The sequence below is a fragment of the Marmota flaviventris genome, chromosome 12 (assembly GCF_047511675.1).
Source record: "Marmota flaviventris isolate mMarFla1 chromosome 12, mMarFla1.hap1, whole genome shotgun sequence".
In the NCBI taxonomy this organism is placed as follows: domain Eukaryota; kingdom Metazoa; phylum Chordata; class Mammalia; order Rodentia; family Sciuridae; genus Marmota; species Marmota flaviventris.
Window position 1 is genome coordinate 13942923 of NC_092509.1, and position 19513 is coordinate 13962435.

The 19513-nt window shown below is 43.6% G+C and overlaps 1 protein-coding gene and 1 long non-coding RNA gene across 9 annotated transcripts; one reads left to right on the plus strand and one right to left on the minus strand.

The window, feature by feature from the left end:
• Window positions 1–1880: 1880 nt before the first annotated feature.
• On the minus strand, window positions 1881–2606 carry LOC139707905 (uncharacterized). Its single transcript, XR_011709300.1, has 2 exons — window positions 2308–2606; window positions 1881–2190 (listed from the first exon to the last, which is right to left on the minus strand). It is a non-coding gene; the product is annotated as an uncharacterized lncRNA (long non-coding RNA).
• A 320-nt stretch (window positions 2607–2926) lies between these two features.
• On the plus strand, window positions 2927–19277 carry Lgals8 (galectin 8). 8 transcript variants are annotated; one of them, XM_071619848.1, is made up of 12 exons: window positions 2927–3016; window positions 3767–3907; window positions 7221–7345; window positions 8534–8622; window positions 9636–9846; window positions 11214–11333; window positions 11857–11913; window positions 13768–13794; window positions 13920–14045; window positions 14486–14574; window positions 15316–15481; window positions 18127–19277. In XM_071619848.1, exons 3-12 carry the CDS (start codon window positions 7241–7243, stop codon window positions 18274–18276), a joined length of 1140 nt encoding a protein of 379 aa, XP_071475949.1. In that variant the 5' UTR covers window positions 2927–3016; window positions 3767–3907; window positions 7221–7240; the 3' UTR covers window positions 18277–19277. The 8 variants fall into 8 exon arrangements, with proteins under 8 accessions (XP_071475949.1, XP_071475955.1, XP_027803853.2 ...); XM_071619850.1 differs by lacking the exon at window positions 2927–3016 and adding an exon at window positions 3345–3650; XM_071619849.1 differs by lacking the exon at window positions 2927–3016 and adding an exon at window positions 3345–3629.
• Window positions 19278–19513: the final 236 nt, after the last annotated feature.

Consider the following 19513-nt stretch of genomic DNA (forward strand, 5'->3'; position numbering starts at 1 on the left):
ACTATAATAAGCAAAATCACTTCCAGATGTTTCTCAGCTTGAAACACTATGGCTGATATCATTGATGAAATGTGGCAGGTGTTTAATGCTGCCAAGTAGCAAGAGCATAGAGTTTATAATTCAGAAGTCTAAAATTGTGATTTCTATAAGTTTTTAGAAAAAATGTGGGCAATATATAATTACTTTGTATTTTCTTGTACGAAAATATATCACATTATTCTAAATATGTAATATAAAATTTACTTTGAGCTATATAACCATGGCTTATTGGATAAGAGGAGAAGACAGTTGAAAACCCAGGTGTTAGTGATACAGGCCTATAATCCTAGCTACTTGGGAAGATAAGGCAGGAAGATCCCAAGCTCCAGGTCAGCCTCAGCAACATAGTGAGACCTTGTATCAAAATACAACTATAAAGAACCAGATTTGTGGCTCAGTGATAAAACACCCCTCACTCAATCCCCAGTACCAAGAAAAGAAAAAAAGAAAGAAAAGAAAAATGAGGGGGCTAGGGTTGTAGCTCAGTAGAAGAGCACTTGCCTAATATGAGTGAGACACTGGGTTTGATTCTCAGAACTGCATACAAATAAAGGTCCATCAACAACTAAAAAAATATTTAAAAGAAAAATGAGTTGATTCAACCAGAAGTGATCCTTTTATCTTTGGAGATCTCAAGGTAATTGTGGCAAATCACTTGTAACATCTACACTGTTTTGTGAGAACAACTTTTAAGCCTGTTTTTTTGGGTAAAATCATCTCAAGAATCACTCTTGTACCCATCTTCTCTCCTGCATGAATATGTCCTTGCTTCTCAATCATCACATGAGCACAGTCAATTGAGTGCTGATAAATGTTTAACATCTGGCCTCAAGGTGGGAAAATCCTAATTTGTAGCAGTTGCCTATTTCCATGATAAATACTCCCATCCTGGCCAATTTCAAGGTATCAACATGGAAAAGATGTACAAAATTGGTTCTCACAGGCCAGTAATGAATGGAGTCCAACACACCACTGAAAGTATTCCTCAGACTTCAGGTCACACCAGTTAGCAGGTCTTGCAAATATCTTAGTGGATTATGAATAGCATTTTTCTTAAGTGAAAAAGATTGTTTCACACATAACAAAAGCATTGTTTTGTGGAATTTTTTATTCTATAATTTTAATTATAAATATAATTATTATGTAGTTCTTACTGTGACTCATGAACAAAGTCAAAAAGCTACCATTGTGTATTTTTTCTCTTTAAACACAAGAAAACTAAAATCTACCCTTTACCTCAGTGATTTCTCAGTGACGTTGTTTCTTTGTTCTCGAAATAGCAAAATTTCTTTAAATATTTTTGCTCACCCTTTCTTCCACTTCTCCACCTTGCATTTCTCTTCTTCAGTCACAGGGACTGACCTCCATGTCGTTAAGCCCACTGGTCACTTTATCAACCATGACCTCAGGGCATTGGCATAACTGGCTGTTCCTCTTTTTTGTCTTATATGATGCCACTCACCACTGCCCCCTCTTAGCCACTTACTGGCATTTTCTTTTATTGGCTTTTGACTCCCCAGGGTTCTGTCTTAGGTCATTTTCTCCATGTATCTTCTCTGGTGACCTCATTCATTCCCATGACTTTCTATCATTTCCCTCATCTACCATGCTTTGGCCATGCTGGTGGTCTTTGTCTCTTGAACAGTCATTCTCAAGAGCCTTATGAACTTGGCATTAGCTTGTCCCCTCAGTGTGAAATGCTTGAGATATATTTATTTATACTGATTTTGACTTTGTAAAGGAAGTACCAAGCAGACCCAGGCAAAACTGTGAAGACATTCAACATATCAACCTAGTTTTCAGTTATCTATTTCATATAATGCATTACACTAGGCATCGGGGAATGTGTAAAACAAGTTTCTTTTCTCAACTTACAATCAAGTTGGCCAGACAGCACGCACAACACACAGAAAGACAACTACAGATCCAAGGTAGTGCATGCTGGATCTTGAAGAGTGAATCAAACTTAGGCAATGGACAGGAGGACGAGGAGAAAGAAGTAACAGTGAATCAGCATGTGAGTTTTCTTCCACGAGCCTTGTAATGAATTCTTCAGCTTAAATTAAAAATAATAAAAGCCGGGCTGGGGTTGTAGCTCAGTAAGAGCGCGATTACCTAGCATGTGTGAGGCACTGGGTTCAATCCTCAGCACTGCATAAAATAAATAAATAAAATAAAGGTATTAATAAATAATAAAAATAGCAAAAACCAGGGAAAAGAAAGCCCACAGTGGTGAGACAAATGTGGATAAAAATATCAGAAAATAACCTTGAAGCCCTTAAACGCGGTCCAGCCAGCCATTCAAAGTAGCCTGCGTGCGATTATATTTCTGATGTCAAACTGTCAGTCCCCGTGGGCCCTTGACTGAGAAGCTGGGTCTTCACAGCGCATCCAATAAGCTCTGAATGGCGCTCCATACCGTTTTAACTGTGCCCTAGGAAGCAGCCAGGCTAAGAGACGACAAAGCACGACGACCCGCAAGCAGCGGGTCCCAAGGGTCCAGGCGGCTCTTGGACAGTGCCCTGCACTGCAACCCGCCGCCGGCTGCCCCGTCCGGCGCTCTCTGTACTCTGACTCATCGCGGACGGGGAGGGGGACCCGGGAAAACCCTGGCTGGAGGCGGAAAGCGCCGCCGGAGCCTCCAGTCTCCGCGTCCGCCAGGCAGCCGGATCCGCGCGGGAATTTCGCAAACGTGCCCTTGTGCTGACCCCCTCTGCTCGTCCCACAGCAAGCCGGTCGCGGTCCCAGACCCCAGAGGCTGTGCAGGAAGCCTACTCGGGCAGCGGTCAGCAGCTGGGCCCGCCGGAAGTCCCCAGAGCCGCGAGGACGCCCGCACTTGGACACCGGCGGCGCCCGGAAATGGACGCGGACTGACTCCCCCGGCTTCCGTAGTCACCTCGGACGCCGGCTCGGAAGCCCGGACGGCGACTCGCGGCGGATAAACACCGGGTGGAGCTCCCGCTTTGGCAGCCCTGGGGTGAGTCGCTGCGCTCGCCTCGGCGGCGGCACGGAAGGTCGCGCCAGCCGAGGCGGGCCTGGGGCGTCGCTGTCCCACGCTCAGCTTCAGGGGCGGACCGGGATCCAGCACCCCGCCGCAGGCCCGCGGGGGCCGAGGGTCGTCGGGGTCACGGTGCCCCCAGTCGCCTCGCGGCCGGCGTCCTGGAGAGTGCGGGGCGGCCCCGCGGGCGGTTGAGTCACGGGCCGCGAGCCCCGGGCCGCTGGCCGCGGGTGTCGGCTCCGGGGAGCAGCCCCGGGCCAGTCCCGTGACTGGCCCCCGGGGAACTGGGCTGTGCTCGCCGCCGGCAGGTTCCCGGGGCTGCACTGCCGTGCCGCCCGGTGCAGAGCTCGCCGCCTGGGGAGGAGCTCCGGTCCCGGTCGCCGGCCGGAGGATGAGAGCGGTGCCGCCGTGGTCCGCTCCTCTGGCCGTGTGCGGGGCATGGCCGCGGCCTTGCACATGCTAAGGGTGCTCCACGGAGCTAGATCCCAGCCCCAAGTTCAGTTATTTTAATAATGAATTCCACATTAGAAAATTTGCACCGAAATATTTTAGAGGTATTTCCTGCACTCAGGAACCCAAGTTTTGTACGTTGGTACGATTTTAAGAATGGGGGGTTAGTAACGATGACCTATTGTTGGTAAATATTACTAAAATAACAGTTTAAACCTGAAAGTAGTTATGAGAAAAGGTGACGTATTCTTGTTTTCCCTCTATTTTGATTTTACACAGGGCGAGTACCTCAATTTCACTCTGGGGAACCTTTAAGTGAAACGTGGTTAAAATCTTACACCTAGGAGAGACTAATCAACAATAAGTTTGAGAAGAATGATGTTGTCCTTAAACAATCTTCAGAACAGCATCTATAACCCGGTAAGGGATTTCTGTCAAATCACTTTTCCCATGGCAGGATTGAGAGCAGATGCAATTGAATAGTAATTACCCATTGGAATGAGACCAGAATAAAATTCAGCAAACATGTACCTACTGTGTGGTAGGAGTGTGGTGGGTGTTCTTGTCCCCTAGGGAGACAGAGGTATTAGTGACAATACAAAGTCATATGAGAATAGTGTCAAACAAAAAATGTGTGCAAGCACATGGAGAAATGTCAGCTTGTGGTGGTGGTGGAGGGTGGGGAGGCTCAGGCCATAAAACATCACTTTAAAAGGGAAATGGATTCTTTTCAAGCTTTTCAATTTATTTTTTAATTAGAACTGTCCATAAGAAGCTAATGTCTCAGCTTTCCCCTCCACTTTTCAAATACATCTTGGTAGTTGAGAAGGGAGAATGTCAAGAGCCAGTGGTGAGACAGAGCGGGGTTAGCAGGGGCTTGTCCAGACCAGGCTGGTTCAAGAACCCCCAAATGACTGTGATTGTCAGAAGCAGCAGTGATCATTCTGGGCAGTAAAGAACTCACTTCAGTTTTTGAACTCTCTAGTTTCCACTTCTCTGAAGTTGTATTTAGGTCTGAGATAGGACAGGTTTGTTTTTGGTAAATCCATTGGAGACTTTTGGGCAACAGAGGTGATGAGAGCCCTTGAAGTAAGTAGGCTCAATTTTTTTTTTGTTTGTTTTCAGTTGTAGTTGTAGACCTTTATTTTTGTTTTTATTTACTTTTATGGGTGCTGAGAATCTAACTCAGTGCCTCACACATGTTAGGGGAGCACTTCACCACTGAGCTACAACCCCAGCTCCATAGGCTCACGTTTTTGTTAATTATTTTGTTGCTGTACTTCTTTTCCCTTGAGTTTCAATGTCATTGAATAGTGTGAAGTACAACCACTATATCAGACAAACTCAGTTTTAGAAGAATTAGTATTTGGTAGTAATGGGTTTATAAAGGAAAACTTGCTGAATTTGAAACCCGTGAGACATTTAAAATGATTTTGTGCATGTTAGGGCTAAAAGCATCTCAAGGTTGTAGACCTGACATTCTGCAAAGATTAAAACTAATAATAATTATAATAACAGCTGCCTGCCAAGGGTGACTGAAGGGCATCATCTTGGCTCAAGCTGGAGAACAGAGCAGATGGCCAGGGCTTCTGCTCACCCCTACCCTTCATGCACAGACACTTTAAATGTTAGTTAGCAAACTATTTTATAGGTTAAAATCCGAGCATGTCTTGATTCTGGCACACTGGTGATTCTTGTAATTTTTGGAGTTAGCCCCATACCCGTAGAGTTGGAACAAAAATAAGTCAACTTCTGACTTGAGGAAGAGGAAAGCAGAACAGTGCTGCTTGAGACCAGAAAATGCCTTTGGGCCTGGAGACACATCATGACCTGACTCCAAGGAGAATGTTCTGGTAGATAGCTTTGTTTTTGTTTTTCTGTTTCACAGTCAATTCTCACAAAGTGGTACAAAAGGTTAGGTAGAAAAACTGAGCTGAATGGCAAGAATAATACTTTGCTGTGTCTTTAAATTTCCCCATTGTTAAGTATTCATAGCATGAAGTGCCACCTTACACTGAAATTACTCTCCCATTTGCAGTTTTTGCTCTACCAGTGGTCAAAAGACAAAAAAACTTGGCACACTAGCAAAGAGATTTTAAATTAATAAGTTAGGATATATTGTAAGCTGGACTTTAAAAATCTGTTTTTCACATGGTGGTTATTTAATTTTGTTAGTGATCAGTTCATACAATGAGGAAATATTTATTATAGAGTCTCTTCTGTATTCTTCATTAGGCATTATGAAGACAGAACTGTATCTTTTAATTTTTATTTCATTAGTTTTAAAATTTTTGGTCTCTTTTGTACAAACTTTGTCTATAATAACTCTTAGAAAGGAAAAGGTAATATTGTAACTAGCCTGTGTATTGTTTTCTTAGCATTTCTCTTTGATTTGATGATATTTTAAATATTTTCTTTCCTTTCAAATTGAGTGAAAATGTGGGAGACAGTATCTTCATTTCATATCAGAAATGCTGTCAATGAGTCTTGTCACCCCTGAACACAGGTGGTGCTGTGGCACTGGCACTGCCTCTGACTATGGATGTGACTGCTGTCCTCTTGCTAAAGTGCATACTGCATCCCTATGACTTCTTGTCACTACTTCTGACTTAATGTCTGAGCTGGGAGTTCTGCCAGACAGTGGCGTCAAGTTCATAAAAGAGGAGTTATGCTGAGGTCAAGTTCATGAGAGAGGACACTTTCCAGACACAGAAAGGGATGCTGATTTATAAACTGTAGTCTGCCTAATAATTGCATGCAGTAGGCATTGAATAAGTAGTCATCAGAAAGGCAAAGCAGGATGAATCACCTAGATGTTTTGGCAAGTAATACCGCATCTGACCACTGCTTAACCGGTGGCATTGTGTTTGATGTGATTACATCTGGTTTCTAATTTTTTGTATAAGTTAATAATGACCTGTGAAGCAGCAAAGCATCTAGCCTGGAGTTGCCTGGAAAACAGTGCCCTTCTCCCTCGTCACAAGAGCAGGTGCCGTGGGCTCATGAGTGGGCTGCAGGGCATTTTGTCTCATGAACTTGGTCCAAAACAGTGGAATATCTTGTGGTCTTTTCCAAAGTGGGAAGCATTAACACAGACAACCACAGCAGCAAGTGGCCAAAATTCTCAACATGGTTATTTATACTTATCAGACTAGAACAACTTATTTACATTTGCAAACAATGATGGAAATAGATTATTTGGTCTCAAAAAGCTCTTTCTAACTGTAAAATTAAGTGTATAATTAAAGATATTTTTGTGGTTATAAGAATATAAGTGCTTATTACATAATCTGGAAAATATACAAATATATAAAGAAAATTAAAATCCCATTCTCCACAAAAACTCTTACAACATTTTTGGCTTATTCTTTAGTGTTTTTGTTTTAATGTTTATACTTATTAGTTGAGATCATGGAATATATAATCTTGTAGGTGACTTTCTCATGAAAATTAAACCCAGTATGTTATTCAGCACACTTAACCAGCTGCATTCATGCATGCCTATAGTCCAAGCCACTTGGGAGTTGAGGCAGCAGGATCAGCCATGTGAGGCCACCTAGGCGACATACATAGTAAGTCACCCATCTTTAAAGGAAAAAACAAATTGCAGATATTGATCTTAACATCTGTAAAGTGTGAAGTACATTATAGAAGATGCTACTGTGTATTTTCAGAGTCAGTTGTGGCTCAGAACAGCATGGAAGTGTAATTTCTTTTGTATTCCTGTACGCAGAACCAGCCACCTACCCAGTAATGCAGCTGCAGCCGTCATCTGTGTGGTTGATGCATTTTTCCTCTGGTCTGTGGACCTCTGTCCTCTCCTCACCCTGCCTGCCGCAGCGATTGGCCATGACCCCAGTGAGATGACTGGCTTCCATAATTTCTTGTCTTATTGCTGAAGCAGTAGGAGCTTGCTGCCTTGGCTCAAAGTTCAGCATCTGCTTGATCACTTGTCTGCCAGAACCCAGTGACAAGGCTGTGAGAGATATTGATCATTTCTTGACCTTGGTCCTGGTGAGGGAAAGGTGGTGACCCAGGTCTATCCACAAGGCTCAGTGTCAAGGCAGAGCTGTGTGCCAACAAACAGACTCCAAAATGCTGTGATGGACAGGGGCAGCTCATCAGCCTGGGAACTGGGGAAAGGTTCCATGGGGAGGCCACGCTCCAGCTAAGATCTTGCACATATGAGCTACCAGTCAGCACTATGTGGCTTCTCTTGTTTTGTGTCCTGTCTCTTGATGATCAGAGCCACCTTGGGTAGGCTTAGGCATGCATGTCATCACTCAGGCCAGTGTAGCCTAAAACATGCTGACATCTGGCCTGCACATCCTTGTCAGAGGCTCCAAAGGGGAGGAAGGAGATGCAGAAGATGTAGCCATGTGACGCAGATCCCCACTCAGGGACAGGGAGTCATGTCTAGGAAAGGGGAAAGAAGATCTGACAGTCAGGTCCCAGACAAAAAGGCTGGGGTCCAGGGCTGGTGTTGTGGCTCAGCGGTAGCGCACTTGCCTGGCATGTGAGGCACTGGGTTCGATTCTCAGCACCACACATAAATAAATAAAATAAAGATCTATCAACAACTAAAAAATAAAACTAAAAAACTAAAAAAACTAAAAAATAAAAATAAAAGCAGAATGTCTTTTTTCTAAGGAACTAAGAGTAATTTGCAGATACTATGGGATCCTAGCTCTGTTGGTTGATCCCTTGTAACTGTTTGATTAGTGAAGATGGCTTGAAAGATGCTGGATTCCAAGCAATTTATATTCAGCCTTTAAAAAATGTAGTCATTCTCAAAGCACTTTGCAACATTTGACATTGAGCAAAAAATACTTTATCTTGTTAAGTGTCAGTTCTGCAAAATGGGTATAATGATGCTCCCAGACACATCTGGAAATGATAATAACTGAGAAAATAAAATTGCAAGTCCTGTAAAAAAAAATAAAATAAAACTGTAGTATTTTTTGTCAGTCACTGGGTTTGGTTATAACTACTTGGTAAGTAATTTTGTTTATGTAAACGTATATTTGTTCAATTTTTTTCCCTTAGATGATCCCCTATGTGGGCACCATTTCTGAGCAACTGGATCCTGGATCGTTAATTGTAATCCGTGGGCATGTTCCTAGTGATGCAGACAGGTAAGATCATTGTATTAGAAGGAAAAAAACCATAAACTGTATGTTTATAATTGTAACAACAAAATATAATGTGGGAGAGACCATTTGGATACTCTGAGGCCTGATCTGCTTTCATCAACAGCTCCATTAAGGTGCTGAGGAGATGAAAATGAATAAGTGACGAAAGATTATTGGAATTTTTTATTTCATTGCTAAAAGTCTGATTTTAAAAAATTGTTTTTTAGTTGTTGATGGACCTTATTTTATTCATTTATTTATATGCAGTGCTGAGAATTAAACCCAGTGCCCATACATGTGAAGCAAGTGCTCTACCACTGATCCACAACCCCAGCCCTAAAAGTTTGATTTTAATATAAGAATAAGATATATAACAAAAAAGGGAATTATTTTCAGATGCTTCAGAGGTGGTTCAGGCATAGTCTAACATTCCACAGCATCTCTTAAGACCATTTGGAGTAGCTTCAAATGGGTAAACTGAGTGCTTCGGGTGAACAGCCTGGACTGGGGTGTATCAGAGCTGGGCTCAGCTCTGTGGCTGATGCTCAAACATGATTTTATAAGGTCAGATTTCAAGCAGGTACCCGGACGTTGGCAGTCAACTCCTCAAGTCGGAAGAGAAGTAGGGTCTGGCTCTACCCTGCTGTCCCTAGGGGGAGGTCCTCTGTCTGGATTTCCTCAGCTAGAATCCCAGCCCCCATCATTGTTTTGGGCAGTTGGGTGACATGTATGAGGACAGGCAGAGCATGGAGGACAAAGGGCAAATGTCAGCTTCCCTTTAAGGCAGCTTCCAGTAGTTTATTGGCAGAGCTTTGACCATGCAGGCCAAGGGAGACCCAGCTTAGACTGAAGGGCTCTTGTTATTGAGGTGGAAGGAAAGGAAGGTGAGGCATCTAGCTGTTGTGGCACCCTGAGTGTGAAGAACAAGGGTCATGTGTCACTTGGCCTGGGTGCTTTCTGGGCTTTTCCCTTTTGCTGGCCTCCGGGCTTCATGTGGTGCCTGTTCTTTCTCACAGATTCCAGGTGGACTTACAGTGCGGCAGCAGCATAAAACCTCGAGCTGACGTAGCTTTTCACTTCAACCCTCGTTTCAAAAGGACCAACTGCATTGTTTGCAACACTCTGATAAGTGAAAAATGGGGATGGGAAGAGATCACCTATGACATGCCCTTCAAAAAGGAAAAATCGTTTGAAATTGTGATTATGGTACTGAAGGACAAATTCCAGGTGGGCTCTGGAGAAGGACAAGCAGAGTCCTAACTAGTGGGGACAAGTGTCCAGGGAGCACTTTACATTTTCAAGCTCACCATCTGCATCTTACACTCGAGAACGTGCAAGGCTCTGTACTTATCCTCTGAAGTAGGACCAGCAGGCACCTAGCTGTAATTGGGGCACAGCTACTCTCCAGCATATTGTGGCCATGTGGGGACACAGGCCCACTGTCGCTGCATCTTAGTCACATTTCCCCCAGCAGGGCTCAGTTCTGAATTGACATAGCATCACATTAAGTGTGAGAAAGTAAACTATAGCCAGCACCCCGAGTGTGAGGTCTTGCCGTAGGACAGTTATGTAGAATCATGAGGACCTGGTAAATTCTCCCTGGCTTCATGGTTTTTCTCATAACCTGAGTGTATGGTGGGAGGTAGAATTTTGTTCTGGAGCCCCTGCCCTTGCTGGCACTCAAGCCCACAGAGCTCTTGCAGACTAGAGATCGCACAACTCTACTAGGGGCCTCACATCTATGCAGGTCTGTGCAGCACCCTGGCCCATGGGTACTGCTCCCAGGGGAAAATCCTCTAACCTAGACTTCCCTCTTCTCACTCTTCTTCGCCCTTTCTAGCCTCCTGTTAGGACAGCAGTCCCTGTACTATTGTTCCTGCTTTAAAGTGTTTACTTTGCTCCCTGGTGGGATTTTAAGTTCCTTGAGTCAGAGACCATCCTGTGTGCTGCTTGGGTTCTAACGTGGTCCCTGCATATGGGGGAAGGCAAGGAGAAGGAGCCAGGGGCTGGTCCTGTTTGCGACTGGCACTATGCTGAGGATTTGCAGGAGCTGCGCTGTTCTCTGCTCACATCTGTGCCCACTGAGGCTGAGGCCATGCTGGCTCCTCCTCACGGGTAGAAAGCAATCCCAGATGAGTTGGGAACTTGCTCATGTTCACTCAATACAGATTTGTGAAACTTCTGACACATGGGTGGTCTCTGTTAGAGTGGTCCCCAAAGACTGTGTGAGGGAGAAATATGGGGTAAATCGTTAACCTAGGTTCCCAGGCCCCAGGACTGGAGGGTGGGTGCCGGGTGGCTCTGAGTCCCTGCATGTCTGCTGCACCTGCCCAGGTTCACAGATGTGCATGTGCATATGTCCCTGAAAGATGTGCATGTCTGTCTGGGGAGGTGGTTCAGGGCACTTAATCAGATCAGGAACCCAGAACTTTCAGGAACTCTGCTGTGCAGAAGCTGTTTTCTGCCATAATTTGGTCAGCTCTAAGTAGAGACCTGTGGGAAAAGGCACAAAATGAAAGCCAAGGAAACATTTGGATTTGGATAATGTTAATTTATTAACTGTTTTGGGGGTGTTGTCGTCTGTGTCCCTCCAGGTGGCTGTGAATGGAAAACACATTCTGCTCTATGCCCACAGGATCAGTCCAGAGAAAATAGACACTCTGGGCATTTATGGCCAAGTGAATGTCCACTCAGTGGGCTTTAGCTTCAGCCTGGTGAGTACCTTCCATGCATAGTGTGGGCCTTTTTTTGCTGATGTTTTCATAAGGAATGGCAGAAAATATCTTTTAACACCTTCAGATGAGATAAAAATAAATAAAATAATAAATCTCTTCCTCAATTTCTTGACCAGGGCTTTATTCTAGCAAAACAACCAACCTTTTTAGCTGGAGAAGATGTATTTTCCTTTCATGGGAGCACAATGGAGTATTTTCACTTTCCTAGAAGTGGGGAGTGTCTGAGTCAGAGTATTTGCAATTTAAGTTTTGCTGTATATTGCCAACTTGCCCCGAAAGATGAAAACAGTTGGCTCTCTCAGCGGCAGTGCCATCTGCTCACATTCTTGTTGAAATCTGAGCTCATTCTCTTTAACGCTTGCCACTGAGGGAAGCCCCAGTGTCAAGTGTTCTGGGATCATTATTTTCAAGGATATTTTCATGTTTAGTATCATTTAATTTTTTGATATGTTGAATAGGTTACATTCTGATGGGATATTAACCTTTACTGTCTTTTCTTTAGGATTTACAGAATACTCAGGCATCTACTCTGGGACTGACACAGATAAGTAGAGAAAATGTAAATATGAAATATTTTTTTATATTTTAAAAAATATTTATTTATTTATTTTTTGTAGTTGGACACATACCTTTATTTTATTTATTTATTTTTATGTAGTGCTGAAGATCAAACCCAGGGCCTCACACATGCTAGGCGAGTGCTGTACCACTGAGCTTCAACCCTAGCCCCATGAAATCTTTTAATGAAACGTTTTTTTTTTTTTAGTTGCCATCAGGTGGAAGGAAGGCTGAGTTTTTAAAAAATACACTTTTACTATGAGGCCAGGCTGGAAGCAATCATTTAAACAGCGTGGCACATATTTCTCACAGTACTAGGAACTGATGCTTAACCTGTCAGTGTATGTGTGACTACACTGTTCTCATGTGAAACACACCTCTTGTTCTTGCTCTTGACTGGTCCTGGCATGAGGCATTTTTTTTCCTGATTTATTTTTATCACTTTATTTGTAATTTGCAAGACTGCAGCATCAACTTTTTATTTTATTTGTTATTTTTAGTTATACATGAAAGTATAATGTATTTTCAAATATTATACATACGTGAAGTATAACTTCCCATTCTTCTGGTTGTACATGATGTACATGTATTCATATATGAACATAGGAAATTTATGTCCCATTCATTCTACTGTCTTTCCTATTCCCATTCTTCCTCCCTTCCCTTCATTCTCCTTTGTTTAATCCAAAGTACTTCTATTCTTCCCTACCTGCCCCTACTGCCCTTATTGTGAGTTAGCATCCATGTATCGGAGAGAATATTTGGCCTTTGGTTTTTTGAGATTGGCTTATTTCACTTAACATGATAGTCTCCAGTTCTATCCATTTACCGGCAAAAGCCATAATTTCATTTCTCTTTATGGATGAGTAATATTCCATTGTGTATATGTACCATGTTTTCTTTATCCACTCATCTGTTGAAGGACATCTAGGCTGGTTCCATAGTTTAGCTATTGTGAATTGAGCTGCTGTAAACATACCACATCACTATAGTATGCTGATTTTAAGTCCTTTGGGTATATTTACTGAGGAGTGGGATAACTGGGTCCAATAGTGGTTCCATTCCAAGTTTTCTGAGGAATCTCCAAACTGCTTTCCATAGTGGATGCAACAATTTGCAAGTCTCACCAGCAATGTATGAGTGTACCTTTTTTCCCACATCCTACATTTATTGTTACTTGTATTATCGATAATTGCCATTCTGACTAGAGTGAGATGAAAGCTCCATAGTTTCAGTTTGACACAAGGCATTTTAAAGTATTGAACATCAAACTGTGGCACAGATCCATGTGTATGTCCTCTCCCGTGGGAACAAGTGCAATTTAAAAATTGCGTCTTTGCTAGTCTTTTTTTTAATATTTATTTTTTAGTTGTAGTTGGACACAATATCTTTATTTTATTCATATATTTTTATGTGGTGCTGAGGACTGAACCCAGGGTCTCGCAGGTGCGAGGCAAGTACTCTACCGCTGAGCTACAACCCCAGCCTGCATCTGTGCTAGTCTTAATGGATAAAAGTCAGTCTGTCCCTTTTCACACATTCATATTTCATAGCACATAATTTCAGCATTTGGGTGGTACTAGGAAAGGATGTGTTTGAAGTTCACATGTAGTTATATAAAATATTATCAGTTTATGGAGGAGGATGAAGGTTCAGATGAACAGAGCTGTTGGTCTCTGTTCTAGCCATGGCACCCAGGATAAAGCACTGGCTGCCCGCCTGGGTGTCACACCCAGAGTAGAGTGGGCACTGACGGCCCAGAGCTGAGCTCAGGCTAACCAACTACATTAGACTGCTTCTATTATGGAATGTCAGTCTTTCCTTTAAACATTCTCATTTTTCTCTCTTCCAATAGGTACAAAAGTCTGGCATTTCACAGCTTGTAAGTATTTTTTTCTGGTCATTCAATGAAGAACATTTTATAATATTGCCTCAAAAATGAATAGCTTAACCTTGAAAGGCAGCTTCCTTCTTTCCATACCTTACTGTAGAACTGTTTCCCTGCAGCCTAGTAATAGAGAAGGAGACATTTCTAAAATCGTACCCAAAACTGTCTACACCAAGAGCAGAGATCCGACTGCCAATCACACTTTGACTTCCACCAAAATACTACCTACCAACTCTTTGTCAAAGGTTTGAAGAGCCAAAAATTTTCTTACCTTTACATAAATATTAAGTTATAATTATGTTCATCATCTCTGCCCCCCAGTAGCAGCCCAGAGCAGCTAGTCGTGCTTGTGTGTTGTCCCTGGACAGACACAGGCGGCACCCAGGCATGTTTCTGAGCCCTTCACCTCTGTCCTCAACTCCTTTCAGCATGGCTGCCTCCCCTTCAGGCAGAACGCACAGGGCATCAGGGCCACCCATGCCCACTCACTTGGTGGTGTAAATGTTGTCATTGGTAACATGCTGTGAGCTAGGCACAGCACTGCTGCATGGGCCCCATTAGGGACCAAAGCAGACTTGGTGTGTCCCCTCATGGGATTTCCAGGCTCTCTGAACCATGCCCCCATGGAATGTGGCCAGTTTCCTCATGAAGTCGCTTCCTGGTTTTCAATGTGGCTTCTTTTTAGACTCTGCCATTTGAAGCGAGGTTGAACTCCCCCATGGGCCCTGGACGAACTGTTGTTGTGAAAGGAGAAGTGCATGCAGACGCCAAAGGGTCAGTATGGCTGTTACAGTGAGTGGGAGTCCCTGCCAGGCGCCTGAGGCCTCGTTTTCCTCATGATGATCCTCGGGGCTATAAGTGGGGCTAATGACAGACCGCATGTGAAAGACAGAATGTTAAAGCAAGAGGAGGTTAGACTGAGCCAAGACTGAAGTCCAGTATGCTGACCAAAGTCTTTTCTAGCCAGACAAAAGGGTGGCATTTCTGTCTTCGAGGCCCTCCTAGAACTCCAGAGCAGCCCCAAGAGATTGGGCAGCTTTTTTAGGGCCCCCTCCTATCTTGTGACTTAGAACATTTCTGCTTTAAGAACCTTTTCCAGAGATGGCCAGATTTCTGAAAGCTTGAAATAGAACTATTTCCTAGACAGTAATATGCATTCAAGAAAAGCTCATGCAGATGACTACAACACCCACATGACCAGGCTTGCCTCCTACAGCCTGAAGTAGTCATTTACTTTTCCAGCACTGAGCCTTACGCTTCTGCCCAGCTGGATCTCAGCCTCAACACTGATGTTAAAGTTTTTTGTTATTTTCATTTTATAAGCAATATACTAGTGGAATGCTATCTCCTCAGAATTGGAAATTTACCTTTGCCTGTGTCCCCTGTCCCTGTGCTTACCAGTTGGATGTAGTCATGGTCACAGTTAAGTTGATGTTAAGATTGCAGAATCTGCCACTACTCTTGTCCTACTTGGTTAACTGTTTTTTTTTTTGTTTGTTTTTTTCCTCTCAAAAGCTTTAATGTTGATCTAGTATCAGGAAAATCAAGGGATATCGCTCTACACTTGAACCCACGCCTGAATATTAAAGCATTTGTAAGAAATTCTTTCCTTCAGGAGGCCTGGGGAGAAGAAGAGAGAAATATTACCTGTTTCCCATTTAGTCCTGGGATGTACTTTGAGGTAAGAGTATATTTTTTGAAAATGGGATAGGAAAGCAAATCCTGCAAACTTGTCTCAGGACTTGAGTGATGAGTGTAATCTCAGGTGGACACAATGTAGGAACCCCAAAATTGCTGGTTTGCACATCTGTTGCCTGCCATCTTGGCACAGTTTTGTGTGGCAGCCCTTTCTTTCTGTATGTATGTAAGAAAAAATACATCAGACCCTTGCAGCTAAAAGGCAAGTAGTCCTGGAGTCCCCAAATATTTCAGTACTGTGGTAACACATGCCTTGCCCGAAATAAGTTCCTGAGATGCTGAGCAGAGAATGAAGTCCTTGAATGGTGGATGCTGAGTGGCTGCCTGGGCTCGCTCACTAGAATAGGCCTCACTGCTACACACTATCACACCTAGGGCCATTGATTTGGGTCCCACTTCCACATTTTAGACCATCATATGCTCTGAAGCACTGGGCTTTCAAGGACTCATCAGAACTGGTTCTTGGAAGCAGGAACATCAAGGCTGGAAACAGGAGAACAGTTTCACAAAAGGCTCACTCTCTAGTTCCAGTGTGATGAGTGCCCTTATGTGGATCAGAGAGAGATGTGGGCATACAGAAGGTTCTGTGAAGTTGTGGTTATTGAAGTCAGAAGGCTAGGAAGAATGTGGAAGGCCAGATTTAGGGCATGATTTGAACAACTCACTCCAGGTGGGAAGGGTGGCACAGGTTTGCTGAATTGGCAGGAATCAGGGCACAGAGGGTGACTTGGAATTCACAGAAGGGAGATGAAGGATCCTAGAAGGAAGTTGGTCTCTGTAGCTTGTGACAGAAAACCAGTGATATAACTGGACCTATCAAGGCCCAAGTTTGGTTCTATGCTATCAAGAGAAATGAAGATAATAAGATGAAAAACTAAAGCCTGGCTGAGGGGAGTCGGACTAATGATGTGTCTTGTATCCATCCTCAAATCATGCCAGTCACCCTCGTTTGTTTTCTGCTGTGGGAGTGGTAATTATCTCTTGACCACTGCTGGCAGTCTTCCATAGTGACTCAATTTTTGATTGCCTGAAACGTCTGATTTTTATTATGCTTTTGAGATTATCTCAGATTTGTCCACTATGTCATTTACTTTCATTTTAAACAAGCTTTTCTCAGATTCACTTATTCTTTTATTTATAGTTTTGCAGTGCTGGGATGAAACCCAGGGCCTCATGCATGGTGGGAAAGTGCTATACCACTGAGCTACACTCCCAGCCACTCCATTTAAAAAAAAAAAATTATTCAGTATTGTTATTTTAAATATGTGTTCTTCTCTTTTATTAAGTTCATGTTCTGAACTGCTGTTCTGAACAACAGATGCTGGCAGGAGATTGTTGTTCATTTCTTCCAGGCTGGCCTCCCGTGCCCTGTGCCCCTCCTGTGTCTTGTGTTTTACAGTAGTAGTCACCCTGCTATCTCTTCCTCTCTCTCAGATTGTAGGTATTTTCCTCAGTTCTCTGTATAGCCCTAGAACTTTCATTTTGATCAGCTGTTACCCAGGCATTTCTTCTTGCCAATTTTCTTGGCAGCCATTTGCATTACTACTGTCAAAAGAAAGACATTAACCAGACACAATAGTGCCTGTGTGTAATCCCAGTGGCTTGGGAGGCTAAGGCAGGATTGCAAATTCAGGGCCAGCCTCAGCAATTTAGCAAGGCCTTAAGCACTTCAGGAGACCCTGTCTCAGAAAGGACTGGGAATATGACTCAGCCCTGGGTTAAATCCCTAGTACCAAAAAAAGAATAAAGACCCTTAACTGGCTTCTCTGCAGGTCTTTGGCGTCCAGGGATGGGTGGATTAGCAGCCAGCCTGTGCTGCTCTGTTTTCTTCTGAAGTCTCCAGGATAGCAAGGAGCACAGTGCAAGGCCACCAAAATAGCCTTTTCAGTGTGGGTAGAATCAGTGGCCACACTGGCATCAGGCATACAGGTGATGTGAAAGGACACTAGACTTTTGGGTGTGCATCTCATTGTTTAGGTAAAGCACTCCAAAGTGCTACTCCTAGTGATGAAACTGCCAGAATGGTATTACTCCAGAGGTACGGGGTATTCAGACACACTTAAGCCGAGTTGTGCAAAGCTGAAATGGCCTCAGGACCACCCACCAAGGTCCTGAGTTAGTAATGCCTCAAGCTTCTGAAATCACCTATTAATGTCTGACTTGCCCAAGACCCTACAGTTTGAGGCAGGAAAGAACTCAAGGCTCTTAGTCCCCAGCCTGTAAGTTGGAAAGCCTCTCAATGAGTAAGGGTAAAGATACAAGCAGCTTCCCTCCTTCATCAGTTCCTAAACACTGAGATGAGGGGCAACTTTCTGTTTTTGTGGAGCAAGGGGCAGGATGGGGGCTTTAGGAGGGGTGAGCAGAGGAAAGGAAGGTCAGTAGGCCCTGGGGATCCACATGGAGAATCTGAGCATATGAAAGTTCCTTTCTGGTATGATGAGACGGGAAGTGCCACTCCCATACCCTGGTTGATTTGGGTGCTAGAAATGACAGCAGGGAAGTGAGCAGCAGCAGGTTGGGAGAACCACTCTAGACAGAAAGTAAACCAGATGGTTTTCCTTTGACTCTATTAGTGTGCGACAGACAAACTCAGGGAGGCCACTAATGGTGTGTTTCCTTTCCTTTCAGATGATAATTTATTGTGATGTTAGAGAATTCAAGGTTGCAGTAAATGGCGTGCACAGCCTGGAGTACAAGCACAGATTTAAAGAGCTTGGCCGCATCGACACGCTGGCCATTGATGGTGATATTCGCTTACTGGAAGTAAGGAGCTGGTAGCTGCCGCCACTGCTACAAAACCCAAAATACAAATGGCTTATGTGATTCTGGCCATGTCAAACACATCCGGCTGTCCCTGCAGTTTCTGTTGTTAAGTTGAGCTTGCACAGCACTAAGTCCTCCTGGATGTTCTCAGTCTTTGCCATGCTTTGTGGCTCCCTAGCACCAGAGGAGGAAACTGGGGCAACAGCAACTTGTAACAGTAGGGTGGCTCTGTTCTCTGCCCCTGGACTCCTCTTAAAACCACACTCAAGTATTTATTAAGTGCCTACTATACTACATCTGCTGATAGGTACTGAGCATATCTTTTCTGTCATCAGTGTGTTAGGAGCTGGGACATGTGCATGGTGGGCGCAGGACCTGCCTTCAGCCATGTGCAGTCTTCTGAGGACACTATGTACACCCATCAGAGGTCCTTCAGGGCTAAGAGCTATGCTCCTGTAAAACACTAGTTTACAGAAGCCACTACCCCTCCCCAGCAGTGGCTTCCAGTCAGTCCTGTCTTAGTCCATGATTGTGGACAGATGCTAACTTTCATCTGGCAATTGATTTTGAGCTTAATGAACACCTAGCTGTCCTTGCTAAAGAAAGCTTTTCCAAATAATCGTTATGACATCTGAATGCAAAAAAAAGTCAAAGCAAAACAAAAAACAAATGATGCCGACTTTAGCTTGACGCCAGACTTCAGGTAGTCCACCTGTCTCTTGTCAAGAGCCAGAGTGCGCCTGTGGCAAGTCAGGTACATGAGGTCTGTAAAATACCTGTGGGAGGCAGTGAAGTCGAGATGAGACCCGGGGTATTTATAAAACAGGCATTCCCAGAAGGCAGAATCTACCTGTGAGAGACCAATGAATTAGGTAAAGGGAACATAAAAATGTTGTGTTGGCGTGCAAACCTGCACTCACCTTTGCTCTTCTAAAGATTAGTCCATCATTAGCAACTGAGATCAAAACCTTGTTCTGCTTCAGTGATTAAAATCAAACCTGTGTCAGCAAGTCCAACTGTTGCCTTTCTGTAGTTTTTCCATCATTTGAAGGGAGTTGGCAGAAGTTCTATGTAGAATCTTTACAGGTCAGATCTTGTTAGAGGAGATTTCAAAGTTTTGTGTGTAGAGAAGAAAAAAGCTAAAATCAGTCATCATTTTATCATGTTAAACTGCTAGGCAGAATTCTGCCAGGGTTCAGATATATTTTCATAACAGTTAGATATCATTTATAGCCACATATTAAAAAAGAAT

Excerpts from the sequence above, each read along its gene's own strand:
- Lgals8 (XM_071619848.1), top strand. The coding sequence starts at position 7,241 with ATGCAGCTGCAGCCGTCATCTGTGTGGTTGATGCATTTTTCCTCTGGT. Across the intron at positions 9,847-11,213 it reads TACTGAAGGACAAATTCCAG|GTGGCTGTGAATGGAAAACA; the intron begins GTGGGCTCTGGA and ends GTGTCCCTCCAG. Across the intron at positions 11,914-13,767 it reads CACAGATAAGTAGAGAAAAT|GTACAAAAGTCTGGCATTTC; the intron begins GTAAATATGAAA and ends CTCTTCCAATAG.